Source organism: Arvicola amphibius, chromosome 9 (genome assembly GCF_903992535.2).
Source record: "Arvicola amphibius chromosome 9, mArvAmp1.2, whole genome shotgun sequence".
Lineage (NCBI taxonomy): Eukaryota > Metazoa > Chordata > Mammalia > Rodentia > Cricetidae > Arvicola > Arvicola amphibius.
This window is the reverse complement of record NC_052055.2, coordinates 25,837,122-25,863,251: the sequence shown is the minus strand read 5'-3', so window position 1 is coordinate 25,863,251 and position 26,130 is coordinate 25,837,122. Positions and strand designations below refer to the sequence as shown.

Here is a 26,130-nt window from a genome sequence, read left to right as displayed (position 1 = left end):
CAAGAAGGACACAAAGTCTCAAGTAGAATTTTCCCATCTTTCTTACAAGGTATTTCTTCTCCTTAAATTACCTCTTTTATCCTAATATCAATTGCTCCCTTTCTTTCTGCCACCTGAAATGATCACCGATTACAGTACTAGTCAGCCCACCTAACACTGTCCCCCAGAAATATAAATATGTTTAAAGAAGGGAACATGTTGAGGAGGGAGTGGCAATACTTTACAAACCCATGGGGATATTACAAGGCACTCAAGAGCAGCAAACTGGGGACACTGGAGGTGACAGGAATAAGACACTGAGCAGGAAGTGAAGTGGAAAATTTAAAGACAAATTCTGCCTATTTCAAAGCTCTGTCTATACAGGCTTCCTTACTTTATAGAGAAGGGTTAGGGTTAGGGTTACTACACCAATCACATTTACTGGATGATTTTAAGTCAACTTGACACACGCTAGAGTCATCAGAGAGGAAGGAGCCTCAAATGAGAAAATGTCTCCATTAGATACAGCTACAAAACATTTTCTTAATTAGTGATCAATGTGAGAAGACCTAGCCCATGTGGGTAGTGCCATCCCTGGCCTGTTCTATAAGAAAGCAGGTTGAGCAAGCCATAGGAAGCAAGTCAATATAGCACTCCTCCATGGCCTCTGCATCAGCTTCTGCCTCCAGGTTCCTGCCCTGATGAACTGCAATATGGAAGTTTAAGGTGAATAAAATCCTTCCTTCCCAACTTGGTTTTGGTCATAGTGCTTCTCTGTAGTAATGCAAACCCTAACTAAGATATCACAAGTAAGCAAACACCATTATAAAGCGTGTCTGCTATACATACCTGATGCCACTCTCTGGGTGAAAAAGAGAAGTTCAAGGTTATATAAAGGACAGTAGCCTAAGAGGAGCAGGAGATGGTAGTGACTCTGTTATAGGGTATTAGTGCATGTTGGTGATGACCAAAAGCCACTTAACCTACACAGTTAGCATTTAATCCAGATCTAACACCTCTTCTGAGTAGTACGTTCTAGTCTTGATCCCCAAAACAATGTACTTTTTCCATGAGTAAATTTGAACATTTGTATAATGTAAGCTTAAGAATGTTAGGAATAGTTAGTTGAATGATAATTCACATAACATGTCTGAACAAGAACTGCCTCACAGTAAAGAACCAACAAGGATACACTGTTTGTATGTCAGTCACTATGATGATGATGAGGAGGAGGAGGATGCCCATGATAGCTGAAAGTTGTAGAGAAATTGTATTGAATTGTGATAAATAAACAAGTGGCAACATTTCTGTTAAGAAATACATCACGAAAGGATTAATGCAGCCATCAACCCCTTATTTACAATAGTGTACTACTTGCTAGATATGCTAGGGCAATGGTGGCACAAAGCTTGTGGAATAAACAACCAATAACAGATTTGACTTAAGGCCTACTCCATGAGATGGAACCCATACCCAACACTGCAAGAACCTGAAACTAGATAGCTCAGGCACCTAGAATAAAACCAAATAATAATGCCTTTTTTTCTAAAAAGGAAACAAAACAAAAATATAGTGATAAAATGACTCCTAGTGATATTTTATTACACTTATATAACAAGTAAAGAGTGAGAGACCTTGGAACACATAGCCCTAAATGATGTGTCTTGATCATATTCCTCCCCTGAAAGCTCAGGTAACCCCTCAGAAAAAGTGGAAAGAATATAAGAGCCAGAAGGGATGAAGGACATCTGCTGTGGGATAAAGCTCTTGTACAATGTAAAGATTTGTCATTCATACTGGTTTAATAAAATGCTGATTGGCCAGTAGCCAGACAGGAAGTATAGGCAAGGCAACCAAACTAGGAACATTATGAAAAGAGGAAAGGCAGAGACAGTCATCAGCCAGACGCAGAGGAAGCAAGATGAGAATGTTTTACTAAGAAAAGGTACCAAGCCACATGGCTAAACATAAATAAGAATTATGGGTTAATTTAAGTTGTAAGAGCTAGCTAATAATAAGCCTGAGCTAACAAGCCAAAACAGTTTATAATTAATATAAGTCTCTTTGCTTCTTTGGAACTGAATGGCTATGGGACCAGGCAGGACAGAAATTTCCATCTACAAATGGCACCCAATGTTCAGCAACTACATCCACATAAAACTTGTGAGAACTTGGGAAAAGATTCTAGACGCAAAAGAACAGAGTCAAGCAAGGCTTATTGGTAGCATCATTGTCTGTTGGGCTCTGTTTGCTAGAGACAGACAGAGGCACAGTTCCTTTAAGAAGGGCTTCCTGACTCAGCATTAGTGACAAAATCTTGCAGCTCTTTTAAAAAGCCCTGCCACCAAACACTTCAATGGTGTTTATGAGCAGCCTGTGCAGGCTTCTTGGTAGTGGCATGGACCTTGAAAACTATACAAAGTTGTGGCAATAAACATGGCTCCTGCCAGTACCTCTGCCATGAAGCTAGACTCACAGAAAGCTATGGAATGGGACAGAGCCAGTTGCCAAAGCCACAGCTTTAATCCTAGTCATGCTGCTAGCAGATTAAAGACTCATGTGCTCAGAAAAAGATAGAGATATACAGTAAAGAGATTCAGACCAAAAACAACAACAACAACAAAAAAAACCCAAAAAACCCTCTAAATGGTTTACAGTGTGTTTAAAAATATACTTAGCTTTGGCAGAGAAAGAAAAAGGCTAGAGAAAGTCCTTTAAAAAAAGAAAAAATAGTTGGGAGTGCTGGCTAATCCCAGCGCTTGGGAGGTAGAGGCAGGCAGATCTCTGTGAGTTCAAGGCCAGCCTGGTCTACAGAGTGAGTTGCAGGTCAGCCACAGAAAAACCCTGTATCAGCAGCCACGTGGATGGAAAATACAGAGAGCCTGGATACTTATGTTATTGTGTTGTCTTGGAATTGTTTGATGGCTAAGGAAGGAGAAACAGCTGCTAAAAGACATTTGATTATAAATGCTGCTGGATTAAACCAAATTATATATTTTAAAAATATCTTCAAAATTTAAGTCAAAAGTTATGTTACTTTAGAAAGAGGTTCTGCTTTTATTTTCATAGGAAATAAGAGACTGTGAATTCATTCTGGGTTAAGAAAAAATCAGGTTTGATCAAGAAAGAACCCCCCCCATAAAAAATCTCCAGTAGAAGCAGATGATTCAATGTCTCAGAGTGCCTCTGTTGAAGTTTCTTCTGAGTTCTGCATCCAGAACAGCTTCAAGACAGCTGGTTGAGATGATCCAGCCTCACAGAATACTCCAGTCAGGATTTGCTCATAATCTTAAATTTTCTTTAGGTTCCCATATGATTACCAGTAGCCTAGAAAACTATGCCCACATTCCCAAAACATGGATAATGGATGTTTGTCTTTGCTCAGCATGTTGGTTACAAGCTGTTATTAAAAATGGTCAGGAAAAAAGCTAAACAAAGACCATTAGATTCAGGGTTTTGTTTTGAAAAGAAAAAAAAAGGGGGAAATGCTATGGGATAATGCTCTTGTACACTGTAAAGATTTCTCATTGGTTTAATAAAATACTGATTGGCCAGTAGCCAGGCAGGAAGTATAGGCAGGACAACTGGACTAGGAATATTATGGGAAGAGGAAAGGCAGAGAGTCAGGCATCATCCAGAAGCAGAGGAAGCAAGATGAGAATGCCTTACTGAGAAAAGGTACCAGGTCACATGGCTAAACATAGGTGAAAAATTACAGGTTAATTTAAGTTATAAGAGCTAGTTAATAAGTTTGAGCTAACAGGCCAAACAGCTTATAATTAATATAGACCTCTGTGTGTTTCTTTGTGACTGAATGGCTGTGGGACCAGGCAGGACAGAAACTTTCATCTACAGATACCAAAACAACAAGTCCCTCTAAATCAACTGAACAAAGGTCACAGGAATTTAGACTGAAGCAGCAAGCACAGGGTTTGCACAGGTATGTACCAGGACCTATGCCTATATACTATAATTTTCAATTTAGAGTTTTTATGGGATTCCTAAGTGTGTTAGTAAGTGGAATCTCTGATACTTGTGCCTTCTCTTGGGCTCTTTTCCTTCTGTTGGTTTGTTTTGTCCAACTTTGATATGATAGTTTTTGTTTTACCTTATATATTATTTTGTTATATTCTTGAAAAATGAACAAATGCATGGATGGATTGGAAGAAAACTTAGCCCCTAGGGTAAAAGTTAACTAAACTGTCAATTATACCTGCAGGGAGAGGGAAAATCGTTTTTTTTTTCCAATAGAGTGATACTGAGCATATCAAACTCTCCAGTACAAGCCTCTTGCCCAGAAGCAGTTGACCAATATATAAAGGACTCCACAGTTTGTTTTTTGTTGTTGTCGTTGTTGTTGTCATTGGTGTGTGTGTGTGTGTGTGTGTGTGTGTGTGTGTGTCTGCATGTGTGTGTTTGGATTTGATTACAGCTTGGTGAAGTTTTTTGTTTTGGTGTCATTTTAAGTTTTCTTGCTTTTAGGGGGTTTTGTTGTATTTATTTGTTTTTGTTTTTGAGAAAGAAATTAAAGCTGGGTATGTAAGGAGGGGGAGAAGATGATAGTTCTCAGCCTTATCTCCTACTGCCAAAGTCTGAAGATTCCGTATGACTGGGTTTTACTAAAATGTAAAGGGATTAAAAAATAAGAACCTAAGCTAGAACCTGAAAGGAAACGTAAATAACCTGAACAAATAGACATTTATTCAAGTAACAATAAAAAAGTATGCCTACCTTCAAGAATATTAATTTACTCATTTGTTTCACAGCAATTGAAATAAAAAAGTTGGCAATGTAGAACTTAAGATACCCCCCCCCACACACACACACATGAAAGATCCAGAAGTATGAAAAAGTATTACAAACACTTACATGTGCATATAAAATATTTTTAAAAAATCTACAGCATAATTCCAACACCTAAGGCTTAAGGAACATCACAGAAGAGGGGGTGCAAAAATGATAAGAGACAGAGGAGCCAGGATCCAGGATCCAGGAGCCAGGATGCCTGCTATTAAATTGTGTCTTCAATATTACACAGGGACGCTGTACCTATGAAATCACAATATGGCTTCCTAAAGAAGACCTGAGCAATGACAGCACCAGTTAATGTCAGTATGTACAGGGTCCCATCTTTTAAGAGCTACAGTCACTTAATGAAGGCTGAAAGGAAGATGATTACCCCGATTAGTCAGTCTTAAAAAAATACACATAATCAACCTTAAATGGACTCAGCAGGTTGTGTACACACACACACACACACACACACACAAATATAAAACAATCACAATTAAAGAAAAGAGGCCTTGCTGAGCAGTGGTGGTGCATGGTTTTAAACCCAGCACTCAGGAGGCAGAAGTAGGTGGATCTCTGTGAGGTGGAGGGCAGCCTGGTCTACAGAGCAAGTTCCAGGATAGCCAGGGCTACACAGAGAAACCCTTTCTTGAAAAACCAAAAAAAAAAAACCAAACCTAAACAAACAAACAAAACACCGCAAAACAAAAAAGGAGGCAGAGAAGAGAAAATAGGCAATGATTTTGAGGGGTGGAGGGAAACTGGAGGGAAGAGAGAGGAGGGGGAAATTATATAAATACAGTAAGAAAATTTTTAATTAATTTAATAACATCTTATGTGCATACTTAAAATATTGATATTAAAATTAGAAAATCTGAAGGTATGACCAAGACAAGGTTTTCCACTAGGGGGCAATAAATACCTAAAAATAAGGTAATCTTGCATTTGAATTTCTCACTCAAATACATTTTCTTATATTATTATCAAAAACATTCAAAGTCACTATTAAAATGTCCCTTAGGAAATAACATTTTAGTACTGATGATATGGCCAGGAAGGTATATGGCAATTACAGTATCCCTCTAAGATATCACATAGTGATATACAGTAAGACTCCAAATACCCTAGATCACATTGAGGGAGAATTAATTACAGAGTTAGGCAAATCACATCTGAAAAAACAACTGTTAAGTCTCTCCTCAGCCTCCCTTCTTCAAAGACAGATAACTCCATTCTTGCTTTCACTGTGCAGCTGGGGGCCTGCAAATTCCTGATTACAATTTTGTACACTGCTTGCTTCAAAGAGAATATAATGACTCTTCATTACCTAATTCCCACAATCATTCTGAATTAGGTTACCAGTAATGCTCAAACTAGTATCATTTATCAACATCATTTTACTTTAACTAAAAGCTTTTTGTTTCTATATAGAAATGACCTATATTTGAGATCACAGTCTAGATTTTTACTAATTGAAACTATAAACTTTTTTATTGTGCATCTCAGCTGTCTGGACAACCTCAAAGTGACAAAAATTCAGTAATATTCATTCAAAAAGTACAAGTACATAATGAGAGTCCATTATGAGCAGGACACTTGTAGAAGTGCTTAGTGATATAGACGTCCTCAGAACAAAGCCCTCGCCCTCCTGCACTGCTCTCTAATAAGAAGAAGGAAAAAAGAAGAAGTTGGGTAGGAGTGGTGGTGCACATCTTTAATCCCAGCACTCAGAAGGCAGAGACAGGATCACTCTGAGTTTGTGGCTAACCTGGTCTACACAACAAGTTCCAGAATGACCAGGATTGCATTGAGGTCCTGTATTAAAAACAAACAAAAATCAGAATAAAAAAATGAAGAGATAAGGAATAACTAGGAGGTAGGATGGGAGAATCTTGAGTAAAGTGATGAAAACCCCAAATATGCTGAGTCAGGAGTCCCTGGAACTGCCCTAGACTGAGAACTTATCTTTTAAAATGCCCTTAAGAGTAGCATGCCTCACGTGTTAAAGAGACAGCAAGGAGATCCATTTGGCTGAGACAGAGAAAACAGGAGAAAATGAAAGGATGACAGAAACCGAGGCAGGATGGATGGGGACATTCGTGGCAAAAGTAAAGATTCTGAATTTCAACCAACCACTCTCATCTTGCAACTTCAGCCGAATGCTCTGTGTTCTAACCACAACAGAAAACTATTTCATGAGCATCTCTCACGCCTTTTGATAATCATTATCTAGTATAGAAGCACAATATCCAAAAACTTGTACTATTAATTACTTAAGAGAAGTCATGAAGTAAAACAGTACATACTCAGTTCGTATTTCTGGATCATTATGACAGGAATGACACATGGCACTGAATCGAGATACAAAGAAGTCATAACGTCTATGATAGGATGGTGTATCTTCTTCAATATTTGCAAATTTGACAAACTAAAAAACAAAAATAACAATACAAACAATATATGTCACTTTTTAAAAGTGTGTAAACACATTTATCCTCCTTATCTATTACACTAACAAGCAACATCCAAATAAGCAAATGGAACACATGGAACACCACATACTGCATATGTACAGAACAAATTTTGTAATAATGAACTTTTGGGAAACTGATAATACAACTTTCTAAATCAATAGAGCCTTGTAACCTGGTTAATTTCCTGAGAAATTTACTTTTATACTTTTTTCATTTTTCAAATTTGCTATTATAAATATAATACTTTTTTAACAGAAGAGATTGGAAATAAAAACGGACACTCAGACCTTCCTTAAATGTAAGGGAGACGTTTCAGAAGATAAACTTCCAATCTTTCACTATTTATTGAAAGTTACAAATACAATCTAAGTAACCATTTATTGCAGGCAGCTCCAATTGCCCTTGAGTATAAAGAACTGAATATAAAACATGAGGCCACTCACAGACATTCTAATTCTGCAAGCCTGAAGTTCTCTTGTGCTAATTCTAAAATGAGGTGGAGACTAGAGAAAGATAGTTATGTCTAGCTCTCTCCTGCACATGCATGGGTGTGGAAACTCATGCACATATATTCATATGCCTCTACACATACATATACCACGCAGTAATAAAAAAACTGAAGCAGATAAATCATAAAATTTAAAACAGGAAATAGATGTGTTTCAAAAGGCATAATCAAGGTAGTAGCAGCTGTACTTTAGATGTAGGGTTTCTCATTCTAAACACTGTTAAAATTAGGGGCTGGATAAAGCTTCTGCTGCAGGACCTTCTCCAGAGACTGCAGGATATTGAGCATTGTTCCCGTCTCCTGGATTAGACCTAAACTTCTGTCTCCACTGTATAACAAACCATGTCAAACATGGGAGGAGAGACAGGGAGGAAGCATGTCCTTTCAACAGCATTTAAAAAAAATCAAGATTAGAGATGAGGGATGAAATAGTGGCAAGGGTCAACCAAGCAAAAACATGAAAATGATCTACACTTTCCCTGAGGCACAATATACAAAACTGATGGGGCACTTTTATAGCACAGGCTATATAAACACAAGCTCTGGAGCAAGAGCTAGAACTGACTCCTCCTACGGGTACCACATTCTTTTTGTGCATTGACAAGTTAACTGGAATTCCTCACACATAAAACAGGAATATTATTTCCAAATTTGAACTAAATTTTGTAATATATTTAAAGAGCCTAGTATATACCATATTATCTAAAAGAACAAACAAAATAAACTTGAACCAATGTTGCAAAGTGTTGACATTTATAACTATTATGTACTTATTATTTTTAACAAACAATGCTCTAGTTTTTTTCCTGTTTGTGTATGAGTGTATGTAAATGAAACCATGCGTGTACACACAGATACAGGGGAGAGTATCTGTGTGGGTGTGGTATTCTATCACCCTCTGTTTGTTCTCTGCAGGCAGACTCTTTCACTAAATTTGGAGCAAGGCTGGCAGCCAGCAAGCCACAGAAAAAGCCTCCTATTATAGCCCTGTCCAGCACTGTGATTTCAGGCATACGTGAGACCCTATCAGGCCTGTTATATGGGCTCTAGGGATTTGAACTTCGGTCCTCTTTCTTGTGCAGTATGTATTATTATCCACTAGCCCATCTCTCCAGGCCTGATCACAAAGTTATTCTTTACTCAGCTTTGGAACCTGAATGTTTCAGATCTCAGAATATTTACACTGAATGCATGCAGTATTTATTCAACTTTGCCATTGAACATCCTTAATCTGAAAATTCTAACACAGAGCTCAAAAAGTTGAAGGTTATGAAGCATTTCTGATTAGGAATGTTTAAAGTGTATCTATTTAAAATTATTTTATGAATATTTTAAAACATTTTTTGAAACAATGTATATATGGGTGTAATTAAATATCTATACTTATTTTTGAAGTTATTTACAGCAAAAAAGGAGTAAGAATAAGTTTCTGATACAATTTCTTTTTTGATTTAAAGTGATTAATAAATTTTATTAATTCTTTGAGAATTTTATATGAATTAGATATATTTTAATCACATTCTCCATTCACTCCTCCGAGATACACCCTTAATTCTCCCCTATACCCACTCCCAACTTCATGTCTTTTTTTCCCTAGCACAATTTCTGACAAAAAGGAAAACCTAAGTAAATTTTGTCTATAATTGCCATACTGGGTCATTATCATAAAGAGATAAATGCTACAAATTAGAATAAAATATACAAATACCATGAATAAATATTAAAAATAATAAATCAATGTCCATCATATTTGATGATATAACATACTCAACACTACTCCAAAATTAAAATTAGACTTTGAAGATGATTTGATTTAATACACACTAAAGGTGGGTTACGAGGGTTTTTGTCTTTTGCCCAAATGACTCATTAAAGTAATACTAATGGCATTGCTGGCTACAAGTAAAGAAACTTCTGGGAATGCACACTATGGCCCTCCCCCTAGCTATTAAGCCATTTCCTCTAAACTTCTCATCTAATTGTAAAAGAAATAGGAGAAACCTCTAGGAGCTATCATGCTCGAAACTAAACCCACCACATCACCAATTGCATCTGGAAATACCCACTATATATCCCTGAGACAAAAGGACAAAATCATGATGGGGTTCTGAATGAATTATACTATTACATACCCTAACTTTTGTACTGATATGCCATGCTTTGGGAGCTTCACATACACCCAGAGACCTCATCAAACTAGAACTGATGAGCAACTGAGATAAAGGTTAGCTAAGCTGCCAAGACTACAAGGCTAGCACATGCACCACAAACAAGGCCAACTGGACAAAGATCCACAGTGTGAGTCCCAACCTACATCACCTCTTCTTTTATCTGAAATTATACCTGTTGTGGTTTGAATGAGAATGGTTCCCCACAGACTCATGTTTGAATGCTTAGTCCCTGGTTAGAGGAACTGTTGGGAAAGATTAGGTAGTATAGCTTTGTTTGAGGTGTGGCCTTGTTGGAGGAGGTGTGTAACTTGGGGTGAGCTTTGATGTTTCAAAAGCCCAGGTCTGTTGCCTGTGGATCAGGATATAAAGGTCTCAGCTACTGCTCCACAGCCATGCCTGTTAGCTTCCTGCCATGATAATCATGGACTAACCTCTAAAACTGTAAGAAAGCCCCCAATTAAATGCTTTCTTCTCTATAAACTACCTTAGTCACAGTGTCTCTTGACATCAACAGAACAGTAATTAAGACCATGTCTAAACAACAAGTCATGTAATTCTGGTAGATTTTAGGACACTATGGGTGGGAATGCAAAATATTCACATAGGCTGAATAACTTAAAGCTTCCTCAGAAAGACTGAAAATATAAAATGAAAGCAGAAATGAAAGACTAAAACTTCACTTATTTTCATTATCACAGCATGCTATTTTCCATTTTTATTTAAAAACTATGTTTTTAAAAAATGTAGTGAGTAGAAACAATTCAGAAGTGTTAAGGAGGTAAACACAAATGTTGGTTTCATAGCCAAGTACTAGGGAGAAAAAGAGTATATAGTCAACAAACAACAGTGGGCTATCTAAGTGAATATTCACATAATATAGAACCCCTAACTTAAATGCAATCATATGCAAAATAACTTGAAGTAGATAACAGAACTGAACTATAAAAGCCATAGAAGAAATCTTAGGGGCAAATCCAAGACCATGGATTAGGCAATAATTTCTTATAAAGAATATTAAAAGCACATAAGAAAAAAAGAAAAAAATCTAAACTTCATCAAAATTAAAAACTTCAGTGAGGGGCTGGAGAGATGGCTCAGAGGTTAAGAGCATTGCCTGCTCTTCCAAAGGTCCTGAGTTCAATTCCCAGCAACCACATGGTGGCTCACAACCATCTGTAAAAGGAGTCTGGTGCCCTCTTCTGGCCTGCAGGCATACAGGCAGAATATTGTTTACATAATAAAATAAATATTTTAAAAAATAAAAAAATAAAATAAAAACTTCAGTGACTCAAAGCAAACCATCAATAAAGTATAAAACAAACTAAAGAACTAGGGAAAAAATACTGCAAGTCACATATCTGATAAAATACTTGTATTAAGAACAGATGAAGAATTTTAAAAGGTAACTAAATTTTAAAAATAAGATTTGGATAGACATTTATCTAGAGACACGCAGAAAGCCTATAATGCCAAGAAGCTTTAAGGGAAACAAACAAACAAAAAAGCAACAACAACAACAATAAAACAAATCCACAATAAAACACCACACTACATTCTAATTTATCTATTCATCTAAACATGGACATAAGGAGTTTTTTTTCACTTTTTGGCTATTATGCACATTGGTTTACAAGTCTATGTGTAGACATAGGTTTTCCACCCTGGTGATAAAAGGTAAGCAGCGTAATTGAGACATATGATAATTGCATAACTGTTAATGATAAATCAGACATTGCTCAATAAAGCTCTTGCTTTTGGGAAAGCAGTAAAGTAAAACAGTAGTATACAAATTAAGCACTGTAATGGCTAAGTCAGAGAAAATAAAACTGACAGGAATAGACTCATTAGGAGGCAGGTGTTCCACGATGATAGATTAATAATCGCAGATTCTATGAAGAGCAACAAACAATACCAGAGACAGTGTGTGTTAATCACTGCCTTCTGTACTAGTTGTCCAAATGCCCAGACTGGGAAATTGCCTTTGATCAAATAGTCATTCTAAGAGATTAATTCTAGATGCACTGATTAAACTTAGTAAGAAAACAATAGCTTAGCTTACAGAATTTGTTCCAAGAACTTGAAGCTTTGGTTCCCCTGATTCCAGGAGCTTTGCTACCATATGAAGGAAGCTTTCTACAAATGGCTTGATGCTCTGAGAATGGCAGGCCATAAGAAGCTGGTCCAATGCTTCCATAGCTATTAGAACATATCTAAATTCAAGAAAAAAACAATGTCAAAAATGTCCAGCACTCTTAAATCCTCTAAATTGTTTTCACCAGAATAATTAGGCTTAATTAGATGCACAGAACATAGAAAGGCAAAGTAAACTAAGTAAAGTCTAGTTTTAGATATACAAGTCCTAAAGGAGAAGTACCCCAAAGCTAGACTGCACTACTCCACTTCCTCCTGAAAACATCAAGCTACCATGACACTACCTTTGTGTAATCTGCCTTGGACACCATGAACATTTTCCATGCTTTTAACCATATTTATTTGTATATATTCTAAATATTTATTGCAACAATTCATCTCTCTATCTCCAACATATTTTACTTATACTTGTAAATAGAATATTTATAAATTATACTCCTAGATATAATGCCAGCAACAACAAAGCAATATAAGGGAATATCTCAATAAAATTCACTTTATAAATCAACAAGTTTAAAAGATTTTATATAATAAAAATTAGATTCCATTTTAGTTAACTTTTAATGATCGACTATCAAACTACCTGTACAAAACCACTGACATGTCCTAAGAAGTGACAAAGCAGAGGTACAACAAGCCAATGTGTCACTTGAAGAACAGAGTACTCTAAAAAAACAGGGTGATAAAATGTCACAATAGGAAGTATTTTCAATACAAACTGCAAAACTCTAACTTTTCTAAGTAGAGAATGGTTAAGATGGGACTCCTTTATCAACAGGCACAGGAATGCTTCCGTGTTCTGGAACTCCACGATCTCAGCCTGACACAGCTCACTCTCATTCCTCTAAAAGCAAAGGCTGAAGGTGTGTCAAAACCACCTGACAACAGGATCTTGGTTTGTTTTCAATTTGGACACAGATTTTTAAACACAGTATCACACCTTTAAAACTATTTCCCACTAGAAGTTAACAAAACTGATACATGCTATAGCTAGCAGTAATGGTTCATAAAACGAGTCCCTGCATAAAACATGATCACAGGATAAAGAAGCTGCAGCAACTATAGGGTCTCATGCTTTTCTTTGCATATTGTTGTAAGGTTTTATCCTCTGTATATTGTTTTTGCCTGACTACCTGGTGCAAAAATTTACAAGTTCCAAAGATAAGAGATTATTAGCAGTACTTAGTATTCTTACCCAGAACGATGCCTGACAACATCCCTGCTCAGCCTTTCTGCCAAATAGGCACCTATTCGATCAAGCTTCTCTGGTGCAGACACTGCATAAAATGTCAGTTTCTCCATATCAGCTTTAACAAGGCCATCCTGAAAACAATAACAAGAAATACACAATAAATAATTTTCTTATTTATTTATTCATTTGTTCATTCAAAGTGTTGCCTGATTTACATCTCTTCTTTGAGGACTGTAAATTAGTCCACATTTCTACTAAAACTTTCTGGGTATAAACTCTTTGGTGCTAATATTAAAATCTATGTGATCAGGACATTTTAAAAGCTAAAGAAATATCCCACTAAGGCAAAGCGCTTAAAGGACCTTCAAAAACAATAACTGCCTCTAGAACTTTCATTTATAGAGAAGTAGCTGGCAGTATGTAAGACAATAAAATGTTTTACTAAAAATTTTTCAAACAAAACTTGCTTCAATTTAAATGCACTGAATGTTATATGTAGTTTGTACTTTATATCTACAACAGTGAACATACATATAGCTTTCTCCTCATCTCCAGAGCTGAGGACTGAACCCAAAGCTTGCCTAGTAAACCTCTACAAACAGCTTTCGAAACTATTCAAAATTTGCTAGTATCATAAAAATCTGTTGTAATTTATCAATTAAAACATATTCAGAATTGTGTTTAATTATTATCAACAACACATTTCAAATGTGTGTTAATAAGTCTTTATCTTCTAAAGATGATTCCAAGGGTTCTCTTGTTTGTTTTTTGAGACAGGGTCTCTACATAGCCCTGAGTGTTGTGTTAGGCACCACCTAGACCAGGCATGCCTTGAACTCACTGAAATCTGCCTGCCTCTGCCTTCAAATACTGGTACTAAAGGTGGGCACCACTATACCCAGCTCAATGATCCTTCTTAAATGTAAGTGAGTCAACCATCACCCTCAATTTCTTGCCAGGTATAGTCTAAGTAACTATGCTTATATCTATTGGATGGGGTGAAAAGGGAGATGGGAAGATAGGTTAGATGATTAATCTACAATTAATCATTTTGCTATGTTCTCTTATCTGGCTACTTGACAGCATCTGGCTGCCTCTTCAGTGAAGACACACAAGCATATTTTGTACTTTGTTTTGCTAAAACCTGCTACTCTGCATTCAGATTGCAATTCTGCTGGTCATGGCTTCTTCCACTCGGCTCATCGCCTAGTAGTAGAGGTCCTTTCCTCTAGCTCTCAGCTTTATTTAAACACCATTCACACACTTTCTCAAACAGGCCCTCCACAAACTCTCTGGAGATGGGGTGGGATGTTTCTATTGTAAGGAACATCTTTTAGCTCATGGTGCTTATCTTCCCTGTTGTACTTTAGCATACTATCATCTCATTCATAAGACAAATACTGAGTGAGTGCCAACTACATGCCAGGCACTATGACAAACATCACAGAAGCCATGCTTGGCAAAGAACTGCATTTGCTCAGTGTAACAAAGTTCATGAGAACTGAGACAGGCCCTACTATGGCTTCCATAAAATGCCACATGCTAATTATAGGAAAACATTTATTTCTCTCATTCAACTCCTTAAAGGCAAGGACTGGGACACAAACACTTCTGCACCTAAGCATCTATGCTCTGAATCATTCTGAATGTATTACAAGATGCTTGTGCTCAATGAAATAACAAACACGACAACTAAGTAGTGTTTACTACATGCATGTAAAGTTCACAGAAACTGACTTTAAAATCTATTTTACAGAGGATTGCTATTTAAACAAATAGTATTTGAACCTAGGACAAAATATCCTTTTCATAACCATTTCTCATTTTACCTATTGTCTGCCCCATTCCAAGTATTCAGAACTCAATAGGTAATAACAGTAAGAGTGTGACATAAACACCTTCGCCTGTTTTCATGTTCCTCCTTACTCTGAGCTCTACCTGGGCTTTAAAAACTATGTATCCCACACTTCTTGGGAATACAATAATCTGAATATCCAGTCTATTTGTGGCTGACAATTTAACTATCCGCTATACCCTATAGCTAGGCAATAAGAACCTTCATTTGGATAGTTGATCAATTTGTCTTTACCTTGAACATACCTAAGTTTTCATGCATTTTTCCTGTCTTTTTACTTATAAGGGAGACACTAATCTCCATTTCTCTAGATGAGGGCATCCTTCAATGTTTACAGAACTTACTTCCTCCAGAGAATGCCAGCATAACATGATACTTTCTTGAATTAGAGGCAACACTATTACTACCTGCACTTTATTCACTAATTTATTTATCATGACTTAATATTTTATATGTCTAATATGAGTCAATCAGACTCCTTAAAAACAATTACCATGTTACAGGTTTGTTTTTTTTAAATAACTCACAGATGACAACTGACGGCCAATAGTATTTATGGATAGCTTCCAATATACAAATGATCACTTAAGTAGGTTTTAATCAAAAGTAGGACATAGCAACCCTAAATTAATGTTAACATAATCAAAAGATAGTTGATTACAGAAAATTAAATAATTTTCTGGAACTCAATTTGCATAACATTTTATGTCCATTTAGCAGAGACCTAAGGAGCCTTAGGAAAGGTAAGCATTGTCCAGCAAACCCAGTCTTCCTGAAAGCTATCAGCCTCTCGTACATATTTCAATTAATCTATTAAGTGGAAAAAAAAATCAAGTTGTGGGGGTTATTTTGGCTTTTTGAAGCAGGGTTTCCTTATGTAGCCCAGGCTGGCCTCAAACTGACATTCCTCTGGCCTTAGCCACACAAATATTGTGAGTACATAATCATACAGCACCATATTTAGTGCCCTAATCAGGGCTTCTGCTTTTGGGATAAAATTCTATGACCAATAGTAACTTAGAAAGGACAGGGTTACAGCTTGTAGTCTATCATCTTGGGAAGTTAGGGCAAGAACTCAAAGCAGGAAGGATCCTAGAGGCAGGACTGGCACAGAGGTCATGATGGAGTACTGCTTATACTGGCTTGCTTCTTGTGGTTTATTCAGCATGTCTTATGCCATCCAGGACCACCAGCCTAGGTGGCAATGCCAACTGTGAGCTGGGCCTCCCACATCTATCATCAATTAAAAAAATGTTCAACAGGCTTGCCCAGCCAATATGGTGGAGGCATTCTCTTAATTGAGGTCCCCTCTTTCTAGATGACTCTAACTTGTGTCAACACTACTTAAGAAAAAGGCAGTTTGTCTCTATATCTCTCAATATCCCAATTGTCTTCCAGAGAGAGGGGGGGGGGGAGGAGGAGGAGAAGGAGGAAGAGGAGGAGGAGGAGAAGAAAAAGCCTATTCCTAATTGCTCTTTGGATCTAGGTTAGACTTCATTTCCTTTGCCTTCTTCTCCTAATCCCAAAATGGCCATCATTCTGATCTATTCAAGCTACATCCTGCACTTCATTTCTTTATCACATTTTCCTCAGTATACTAAAATTGCTGGTATTCTATCTATATGCTTATTGAATGCAGAAACCATTCTCTGTTTACAGTTGCATCCTGAGTAGACACTATATGGCACACAATCCCTAATGTTTGATAAGTGTTACTAAACTATCTAAATGAAAAAGGACACCATGTATCTACCATTTCAGCTTTGTAGCTAAAATCTAAAAAGAGACATGAGTAAGAGTCATGTGAAAACTAAGAACAGTATAACAGTTCACGTGATAAGACGTGGGGATGAAAGAGAAATGAAATGAGGGAAACCTTAGGGAGGTCAGCAGGGGCAGAATGGGTCAGCAAAGAGAAGGATCAGTAGATGGAGATCAAATTACTTTTGGATCTTCAGGGAATATGTTGTCCACCAGGCGTTTGTAGCGAGGACGCAAAGCGGAGCAGCAGCAACACACTCCTGTTTTTTTAAAAAAATAAAAGAGTATAAAGATTAATATTGTAAAATGACCCAGTAATTCATGTTTCCAAATACTCACTGTCCATTTAAAGATAAGTTTAAATTGCCAAGAAGTGAAAAGGCATGCAAATTCAAAAATAAGGAAGTTAATTAACTTTTCTCCCTCTTCAAAAAACAGCAGTTGGCTAAGACTGCATGAACAATAAGCAACTGCCCCCCAACACAAATTTGTTCTGTTAAGTAAATTCATGGGTCATATCTGCCTTTACCTTCATTCTCTACCTTTATGTCTCATCTGCTCTTTACTACAGTAATAACAGTGACCCTACTACTCCAGCAAGTGAGGAGCCTCTCCTGTTTCCTCTGCCTAGAACAACCCTTACTCTTTTCTACTTCCTTTTGCTAAAAGAACTTACCACCTAACATACTAAAATAACTTGCCAGTGTGCTTATTGGTTATCATTAGCCCCCCTTCACCAGGATACAAGCTCAGATGAAGGCAGAAATTATTCTTTTGCTCAACGATAAATCTCAAGCAACTGGAACAAGACACAGTAGGCACTGAGATACCTGTTGAATGACTGTGTGCCTCTACCTCAACAATGCCTTTGCTGCTGTGCTTTCTACTTCTGTCACCTAGTTAAGAAGTCACATCTACCTGTACCTTTCCCCACGACTTTCTAGCAGGTTTCCTAGTCTCGTTCTGTGGCTCCAACACAGGGATGGTATTTATAGCTCATTTTTATCAATATCATTACACTGATGCTTTCAGGAGTTCATTGATAATTGATTAAATATATAAAAATGCCCTAATGTTTTATAATATCCTTCAAACCTATATCCTCCCTGTTACTAACCATTCTTTATACTTCACAAACTTAACATATTCTAAAATAGTTTAATTTTTAAAAGAATATATTCTAGACTGTGAAAATATGTCAAAAATAGATGAACTTTAAAACTACAAAGCAAATGAAACAAAGATTGGAGAATCTGCAACAAATAAACAATACGTCTGTCTTATAAACCTTTCATAGAAATAAGACTAATAAACAGAAAAAGGCCTAAATGACCTAGGAGACTTCACGCCAATTCTTCTATGAATAGATACATGTCCTGGGTAAGGCCACGTCAGCTACTTGGAAAGAACTGTGAATTGGATGGATCAATCAGTTTTCTTACCCTGAATACCAATAACTTCATAAGAATAGTGGCCCTGAGATAAAAGAATTCCCCTGATTTATGAGCTGCGGTGGGAAGTCTATGTCACTGCATTTACTTGGGTTTGGAAACTATGTCAAGATACAGGAGAACACTTGAAATAGAAGAAAAGTTACTTAGTAAGTAGAACCTCTGCAATTTTTTGAAGAACTTTTTTGTTGTTGTTGTTGTTGGAGCCTGTCTTTGAAACTCTGTAGACCAGGCTGGCCTTAAACTCACGGAGACCTGCTTCCCGAGTACTGGGATTAAAGGCAGGCACCACCACCGCTTAGCTTATCTCAAATTCTTTATGAGGTATGTGCTATTTACCAAATGTCAACTTGGTGTTCAGCACAGGTCAAAAAATCAGTATAAAGCTTGAGTTCAGGTCTGCAGTAAAGTGAGACCATCAAAGCAACGATGAAACAGTCTAGAGCTGTTGATTATCATCTCTTAGCCTTTACAATCAGAAGGCACTGTGGATATATATATATTACTCAACATTCCTAGCAAACAAGACTTGATTATCATCACTACTTCATAGAGGCAAGAATCTGTAAGGGTGGGGCTAGAGAGATGATTTAGTGGCTCAGACAATTGGCTATTCTTCTAGCTAGAGGACCCATGTTTCATTCCCAGCACCTATCTGGTGGCTCAAAATCATCTGTAACTCCAGTCCTAGGGACACAACATCCTCTTCTGGTCTCCATGGGTACTGGGCATGCACATAAGGCACACACACACACAGGCGCACACACACACACACACACACACAGAGGCAAACACATAGATATACTTAAAATAAAAACATAAAAATTTTAAAGTTAAAAATTCTGTAGCAAAAGAAATCAGTAACTTGGCCAACAGTAATGGCTGGATGAATGTACTATCTAAAATTAGAACTCTGAAGCTGGGCGGTGGTGGCGCACGCCTTTAATCCCAGCACTTGGGAGGCAGAGGCAGGCGGATCTCTGTGAGTTCGAGACCAGCCTGGTCTACAAGAGCTAGTTCCAGGACAGGCTCCAAAGCCACAGAGAAACCCTGTCTCGAAAAACCAAAAAAAAAAAAAAATAAAATAAAATAAAATAAAAAAAATAAAATTAGAACTCTGAGCTCTTCCCTACACCACAGATACAAGAAATGTAAGAAGTGTATCTTTTGAGGAATTTATAAACTGTCATAAAAACAGCTCAGCAATACATACTACTTGGTATATTTGATAATAGCAAATGTTATCCACTGTTCAAAAGGTTTTTCTACTAAAAAAATTCCAAATACTACAAAGCGAAATTTTAGATTAACATAAAAAATATTTGAATAATACTTGAACCCCAAAACAATAAAATCATTTGAGTACTGGTAAGAGAGGGTACAGACAGCGAAATTAAGACAAAGCAAAAATTCTTTTCTAATAAACAAAGTAAAATCTAATGTGCACATGTCAGCACCAGACACTGAGGGACTATGATGAAGCTAACAATCTGGTGAGAAGACTGGGGCACACACTACCAGTTCTAATGGAAATCAGACACAGTGAACTCAACTTCTCATGACAAAGGACTGGCAATACAGCTGCACACAGGTTTTAGTGCCTTAAGTATCATACTTATTGTGGTATTACCTGTGAGATTCTCAGCAAGCTAACTTTGCTTACAGAGGCACTTTCTGATAGTATACACTGGTGATGAGAGAACCTGAAAGGTGAATTTGAATTTGGGCTGCAAATAATAAGCCTGATCCTCACTTTGCTGTAAATTAATCATCAGCACATGACATATAGGGTTGACAACTTCCAATAACAAGTAGGAACAAAGAAGGGTGACTGCTATGTTCCAAACACGACCTGGTCAGCACTGTCCACAGGACCTTACAGCATGATCACTCACTCCTCTACCAAGGCTCATAGCAGCTGACAGCCTCAAAATGCAGAGCTCTTGAGAGTGGAGGGCACTGGAATCCCAGCCCAGACCTGACGGCTTCACAGAGAAACTTCCACACTAATTCAAGTACGGATTTGAAAATGAAATGCGTCAGCTGTCTACAGATCTTACTGCAGTGACACGTGTACCTCACAGGTGGAGAATGCACTGCCACTTTAGGAAATGAATTATCACTGAGACCATCAGAGAAGCTCTAAACAAGCAAGCACTTTCTATTTATAGAGATGACGTATACACACACACACACACACACACACACACACATACACACACAAAGACATAGAAAATTAGGTCAAAAATTTCAACTTACTCAATTACATTAAAAGCAATATATAGTAAAAATGTGTCAATAAAAATTACAGAATTATTCTAAATATTCAAATAAGAGAATACTGTATTCATAAACATGGCAAGAACATATAAGAAAAAAATCACTCGACCTACTCAGGTAAAGACATGTGGATGACTCTCTTGGTGAAGTAAATTCATAAGGTTTCTCCAGCTCGGCTGCAGGCACCTGAACATAGTCCTTCATGTTGCAAGACTGTTTTCTAGTTCATCTTCCTGCTTTGTGATCCTGTGGCCTGCTGTTGAGGAAGTATCTGGTTCACTTTACTGCTAATTAATTAACAGAGAGGAGAGTGCTGGGGCTTATCTAAGCTCTTGCTGACATTAAATACAAAACTACCCAGAACTTGATAATATCCCTATCAAATTCTGCTAAGACCAATTAGCCTTAAATAAGATCTTAAAAGATTTGTGTTGCTACTTTAATAAAACTATGTATTTCTAGAGTTTAAGTAAGAAAATTATCCTACTTGTATTCTTTTTCCTTAAAAGTCCTTCCTCTTACTGATTCTAGCTTCTAATTCCTTCCAACAAACTCAATGAAGCTCTAGTAAAGTTTTATTTGAACTTTTCCAGGACACTAACTGTAAAAGCAAAGAGAATATGCATATAAACAACCAACAACAAAACAAAAATGTCATGTAAATGGAAGTCTAAAAATATTAATTCCTTGATTAATACAATTTGGCACATAAAGAAATAAGAGCAAGGAGAGGCATATTGGAGGCTTTGGAGGGAGGAAAAGAGGGAATATATAACATCTCAAAAATAAGAAAAATAATTTTTAAAAGCCATTATTTTCATTAGTATATGTTTAGAAGGCTCCAGAGGAATAACTATACTAACAGGAAATGAAACTCAAGAACATTGGAAATGGGAGATTATGATTCAAAACAGAAACAGAATGCTGGAGAGATGGCTCTGCAAGCAGTTAATGTTGCTTGCTGTTTAAAATAAGAGCACCTACATAAAAAGTTGGGTATCCTGCACTTGCCTGTAAGCCCAGCTCCTACGGAAGAGTCACCCACCCGAGACAGCCTGAGATCAGAGAGAGACCCTGCCTCAGAGGAATAGGAACAATATGATAGAGAGGGCACTAGATGTCCTCTTCTGTCCTCTATGAACATATCACACTCCCACATATCTACTTAAGGGAACACACACACACACACACACACCCTATAAATAAACAAATAAAACACAACAGCAATAACAAACACATAACAAAACAGGGCTGGGCAGCATATTCTGGTAGCCTGTGGACATATTTGGGGACAATCTGAGACTAAGGGAGTGAAAAAGAAAACTACTAACTACTTCTCATGTTAACAATTTCCAGCAGGATAAAATTAAAACATTTTTGGTTTTGCTGTTATGTTGTTAAACAGTATTGAAACCTTTATATATCAGGTATTTTCAATTCTTATATAATACATTAGGAATTTACTGAAACATTTAAAGGTTGTCGTGGTATGTGTTCATGTGCATATATGGGGGTATATGTATGTAGGTCCACCTATATGTCCATGCATGTGGAGGCCAGAGGACAGTTCCAGTTGTTACTATGGAGTTGTCTACCTCTACAGCGTTTTTGTTTTTGTTTTGTTTTTCTTTTTTCTTTTGCGACCAGGTCTTTCACTGGTCTGGATGCCACCACAAAACTCCTACAAATCCCTATTATCTTCCTGTCTCTGCATACCACATCTGGTTTTTTGTTTTTTTCTCATTGATTCTTAGGATCAAACTTAGGACATCAGGACTAGTGAGGTGGCTTAGAGGTTAAGAGTTTATACTGTTCTTCCAGAATGCCTGAGTTTCATTCCTTGCACCCACATTAGGCAGCTCACAACTGTCTCTAACTTCAGTTGTTCCATGGGATCCAATGTCTCTGTCCTCCTTGGACACTTGCACTTATGCATATACAGCCCCACATGAACACATACCCAGAATTTAAAATAAGATGATTTAAAAAAAAAAAAAAGAATCAGGATATCAAGTACTTTACTCACTGAGCCTTCTTGCCAGCCCAACTCATACTTTTCAACAGTAAGAGCCATGATCACCGATCTGCCCACTGTGCTCTATTTTCATCACAACACCTAGACCATTGCACTTATTTATATGTACGTCTGTCTTTACCAGGAGAACATCTATCCCTCAAACTCATGTTGAATATTCTGGCATAGAGTAGACATTGACAAAAATGTTATTCACCAAATGAACAAGGACAAAGAGTTAACTAAATTTTAAATACATTAATAAAGAAAGTTTCTCCCCACCAAGTATTTCCAAACAAATACCAGACAATAAAGTTCCTCCAATAATCAAGTGACTCTGCCAACTGACTAATTTGGATGATAAAATTAATAACCTAGGTGAAAAGAGATAAATGTTTTGCTGGAAGTTTCAAAAACTTCAACAGCTTAAGATTCCCACTGCTGTGGTACTGAAACCTTTTAGAAGAGACTGCTTAAGTTAGTCATTAGCTTACTGTCAGAACAAGATGTTTGCCTTATGTAATCAAAACAGCAATCTTACAGTCGTATTCACCCATGTCTTTTTCCAGTACACCTCTTGCTCTCTAGTTCTATGACTGCACTCAAAACACATGCCCCATATGTAAGACAATCCTACATTAAAATAAGAGCTGTGAAAATTAAAAAGGTAGCCACCCACTTGACACAGTAATTAAAACCTAAGTTTTAAACTGAGACATGAACATTTAAGGACAAAAGATATCCAGTGTCAAAAGAGCCACACAGTCATGAGTGCCACAGAAACTAAGAGCAGAAAGAAAACACTTGTGGCTCAAGTGAAGTCAAGTAAGGACCCTGCACTTCAACAGGAGCAGCAAGGGCTCAGTGAAGAACAAGCGGGAGCAAACTACAAGGATTAGTGAGGCAGTGAAACACAACTGCACAGAAAAAGAAGAAGCATGCAGGCAAGTGTAGTCCCAGGAAAAACAAAACGCTGTTCTAAAGAGTCACGGCCTTGAAAGGAACACTCCCACTCCTAAGGAAATATGGAAAGAATGTGGTGTAGTCTAGTGATGAAGGTCAAAGGAGAGGGAAGAAACAGTCTTACCTTCAGGAGTGTGTTCCTTTTAAAAGGATGTTAATCCATTAGAGGAGTATTTTATTACAGGTCTTTCCACATGTAATTATGCACCACCTCTCCTTTAGGTCTCAATTTCACCACTAGGATTTTATTCCCAGACACATAAATTTTTAGGTGGAAAGGACACTAGTGCAATGAATGAACCAAAGCACCAACTCTGTTTAGAAGACGGCCTCCAGGGCACTGCAATGCTTTGCTCTATGATAGGGTAGCAGGGACACAACTCCTGAATGGTTGCTTCCCCAAACTATTCTGAGACAGACACCAGGCATTTTTTTTTTTTAAAGTTAGCTTTTCTTCTTTAGTCAGTCTGCTATTTATCAATATCCAACAACCTTCCCCTATATTGTTGTAATCTAAGTAAAACAAACAAAAATATTGGGCACTAGAAAATCTGTGTTTAAAGGAAATAATATAAACCCTATATCTGGATTGATATCTACATTTAACTGTGTTGTATAGTATACGTACTTGACATTTTAAAAATAATCATAAACAGAGGTACCCAATGTCAAGAGCAATAAAACACTGAATAATCCTAACTTCTAAAGAATAACACAACCTATTTTATTTGAACTCTCAGAAATCACTCTTTTAGTTCTGTCTCCTAAAATAATAAATAAGTCAATTTGCAATAAGTGGAGAGAGGTAACGGGCAAGGTTGGAAAGTGCAAATCAATAAGCTCAACATGGACCCTAATAAACCATTGGTTTGTGCCTTATTAGTTAAGACCATTCAGGTTCTTAAGAAGTCTCCATGGAACCCTTTTCATTTTGAATAGTCATTACATATAGATACAAATCTACCTTATAATCAATGCCATATTAATATTGGTGTTTGTTTCTAAAACTACATGACATAAAGCACATGACTTCAAGTCTTCATGCAGCATTTTTCCATAAAGAGTACAAAACACTGTCAGAGTTTTGGAGTTTGGGTGAAGGAAACTTAAATACATTTCTTAGTCTTTGTTACAGATTTCTTAAAGGAGTCTTCAGTCTATCACTACCACTGCATAGGCATAGAGCTAGCTGCCTTGTGCAGTCTCTTCTCAATGTCACCTTGGGGAAGGCAAACCAGCCACTGTGACCATGAGGGTAGGTCTGCTCTAGCTGCTCCTTCCTCACTAGCTCACCTGGAGCCTCTGCCCAGCATTATTTCTCGAGCAAGTCCTTCATCTGCACCTGAAGTTGGGCAGAGGCCACTTTTCTCTGCCACAGTACCATCATCTGTTTAATGTATTGATCTGTTTTTCCCAGAGGTCAATAAAGTCCTTGAGGGTAGGATGTGGCTTATTCAGCTTCTTAAAACTCCAGGGTGAAAGATTTTGAGAGAATACACATTTAGAAATAACTATGCTGCTATACATTTTTCCTGTCTCTGAGAGAAAATTAAAATTCTGAAAATGCAGAGTTCTCATTGATGTTTTAACTTGAATAGACATTGTTATTTTTATTTTTAATCAGCTACAAACAAAACGCATAAAACTACTGAGTATCTGGAAAAAAAGTTAAAACTGATGATTATAAAAGCTTCAGTTATTTTTAAACCATAATAAATTTAATAATTTATAATAAAAACATAGTAAATTTAATAATAAATTTAAACCAAAATAAATATATGAGTTCAAATGTAATCTGTAGTGTTTGGCACTGGGTGAAGAGCATTAAATTTCATTTTGCAAAGCCGGGCGGTGGTGGCGAACGCCTTTAATCCCAGCACTTGGGAGGCAGAGGCAGGCAGATCTCTGTGAGTTCGAGACCAGCCTGGTCTGCAAGAGCTAGCTCCAGGACAGGCTCTAAAGCTGCAGAGAAACCCTGTCTCGAAAAACCAAAAAAAAAAAAAAAAAATTTCATTTTGCATCACTGTGCCACAATAAAAGGCTTTGATTTTATAATCACAAAATAATAAGATATAGGGCATTCATGGCACTATTATATCATGGCATATCTTTCCAAAATGGATATTATTGTAGTTGGCAGGGTTCAAAGCTGAGTAGGATTGGTTATTACTTTCTCCCCTGGTAGCACGCATAGCACCTTCCAGCACCATGAAAGCTAGCCAATGGGGAAGAAGATTCCAGGTCAGTACCAGCTTAAAATCACCATGTGGTACCTTGAGCAATAAGGTCTTACTGTCAAGCTCTGGAAGGTACCACAAGGTAGGTGTATAGAAATGATTCCTATTATATAAAAGCTAGCCTGGCACACTGTCAAATGTCTTTCATCCCAGAAGAGGGATATGGATCTCTGAGAGTTAAAAGCCAGCCTGGTCTACAGAATGAGTTCTGGACAGCCAGATCTACACAGAGTGAGATCCTGTCACAGAAAAAACAACATAATAATAATAGTAATTATTTTATTATTATTTTAAAAAACTAAA

At 37.1% G+C, this 26,130-nt stretch overlaps 1 protein-coding gene across 3 annotated transcripts in view; it reads right to left on the bottom strand.

Moving 5' to 3' along the window:
- Positions 1–26,130, bottom strand: part of Efr3a (EFR3 homolog A) — an 83,672-nt gene that overhangs the window by 37,683 nt on the left and 19,859 nt on the right. Inside the window, exons 2-6 of one of the 3 annotated variants that reach the window (XM_038343354.1) lie at positions 20,727–20,869; positions 17,066–17,142; positions 13,270–13,397; positions 11,983–12,133; positions 7,077–7,198 (exon numbers count right to left, since the gene is read on the bottom strand). In XM_038343354.1, the coding sequence (XP_038199282.1) occupies positions 7,077–7,198; positions 11,983–12,133; positions 13,270–13,397; positions 17,066–17,142; positions 20,727–20,817 (569 nt within the window). In that variant the 5' untranslated portion in view covers positions 20,818–20,869. Of the gene's footprint in view, positions 1–7,076; positions 7,199–11,982; positions 12,134–13,269; positions 13,398–16,997; positions 17,143–20,726; positions 20,870–26,130 lie in introns of those variants that run through there. The other 2 variants (XM_038343355.1, XM_038343356.1) reach the window with 2 other exon arrangements.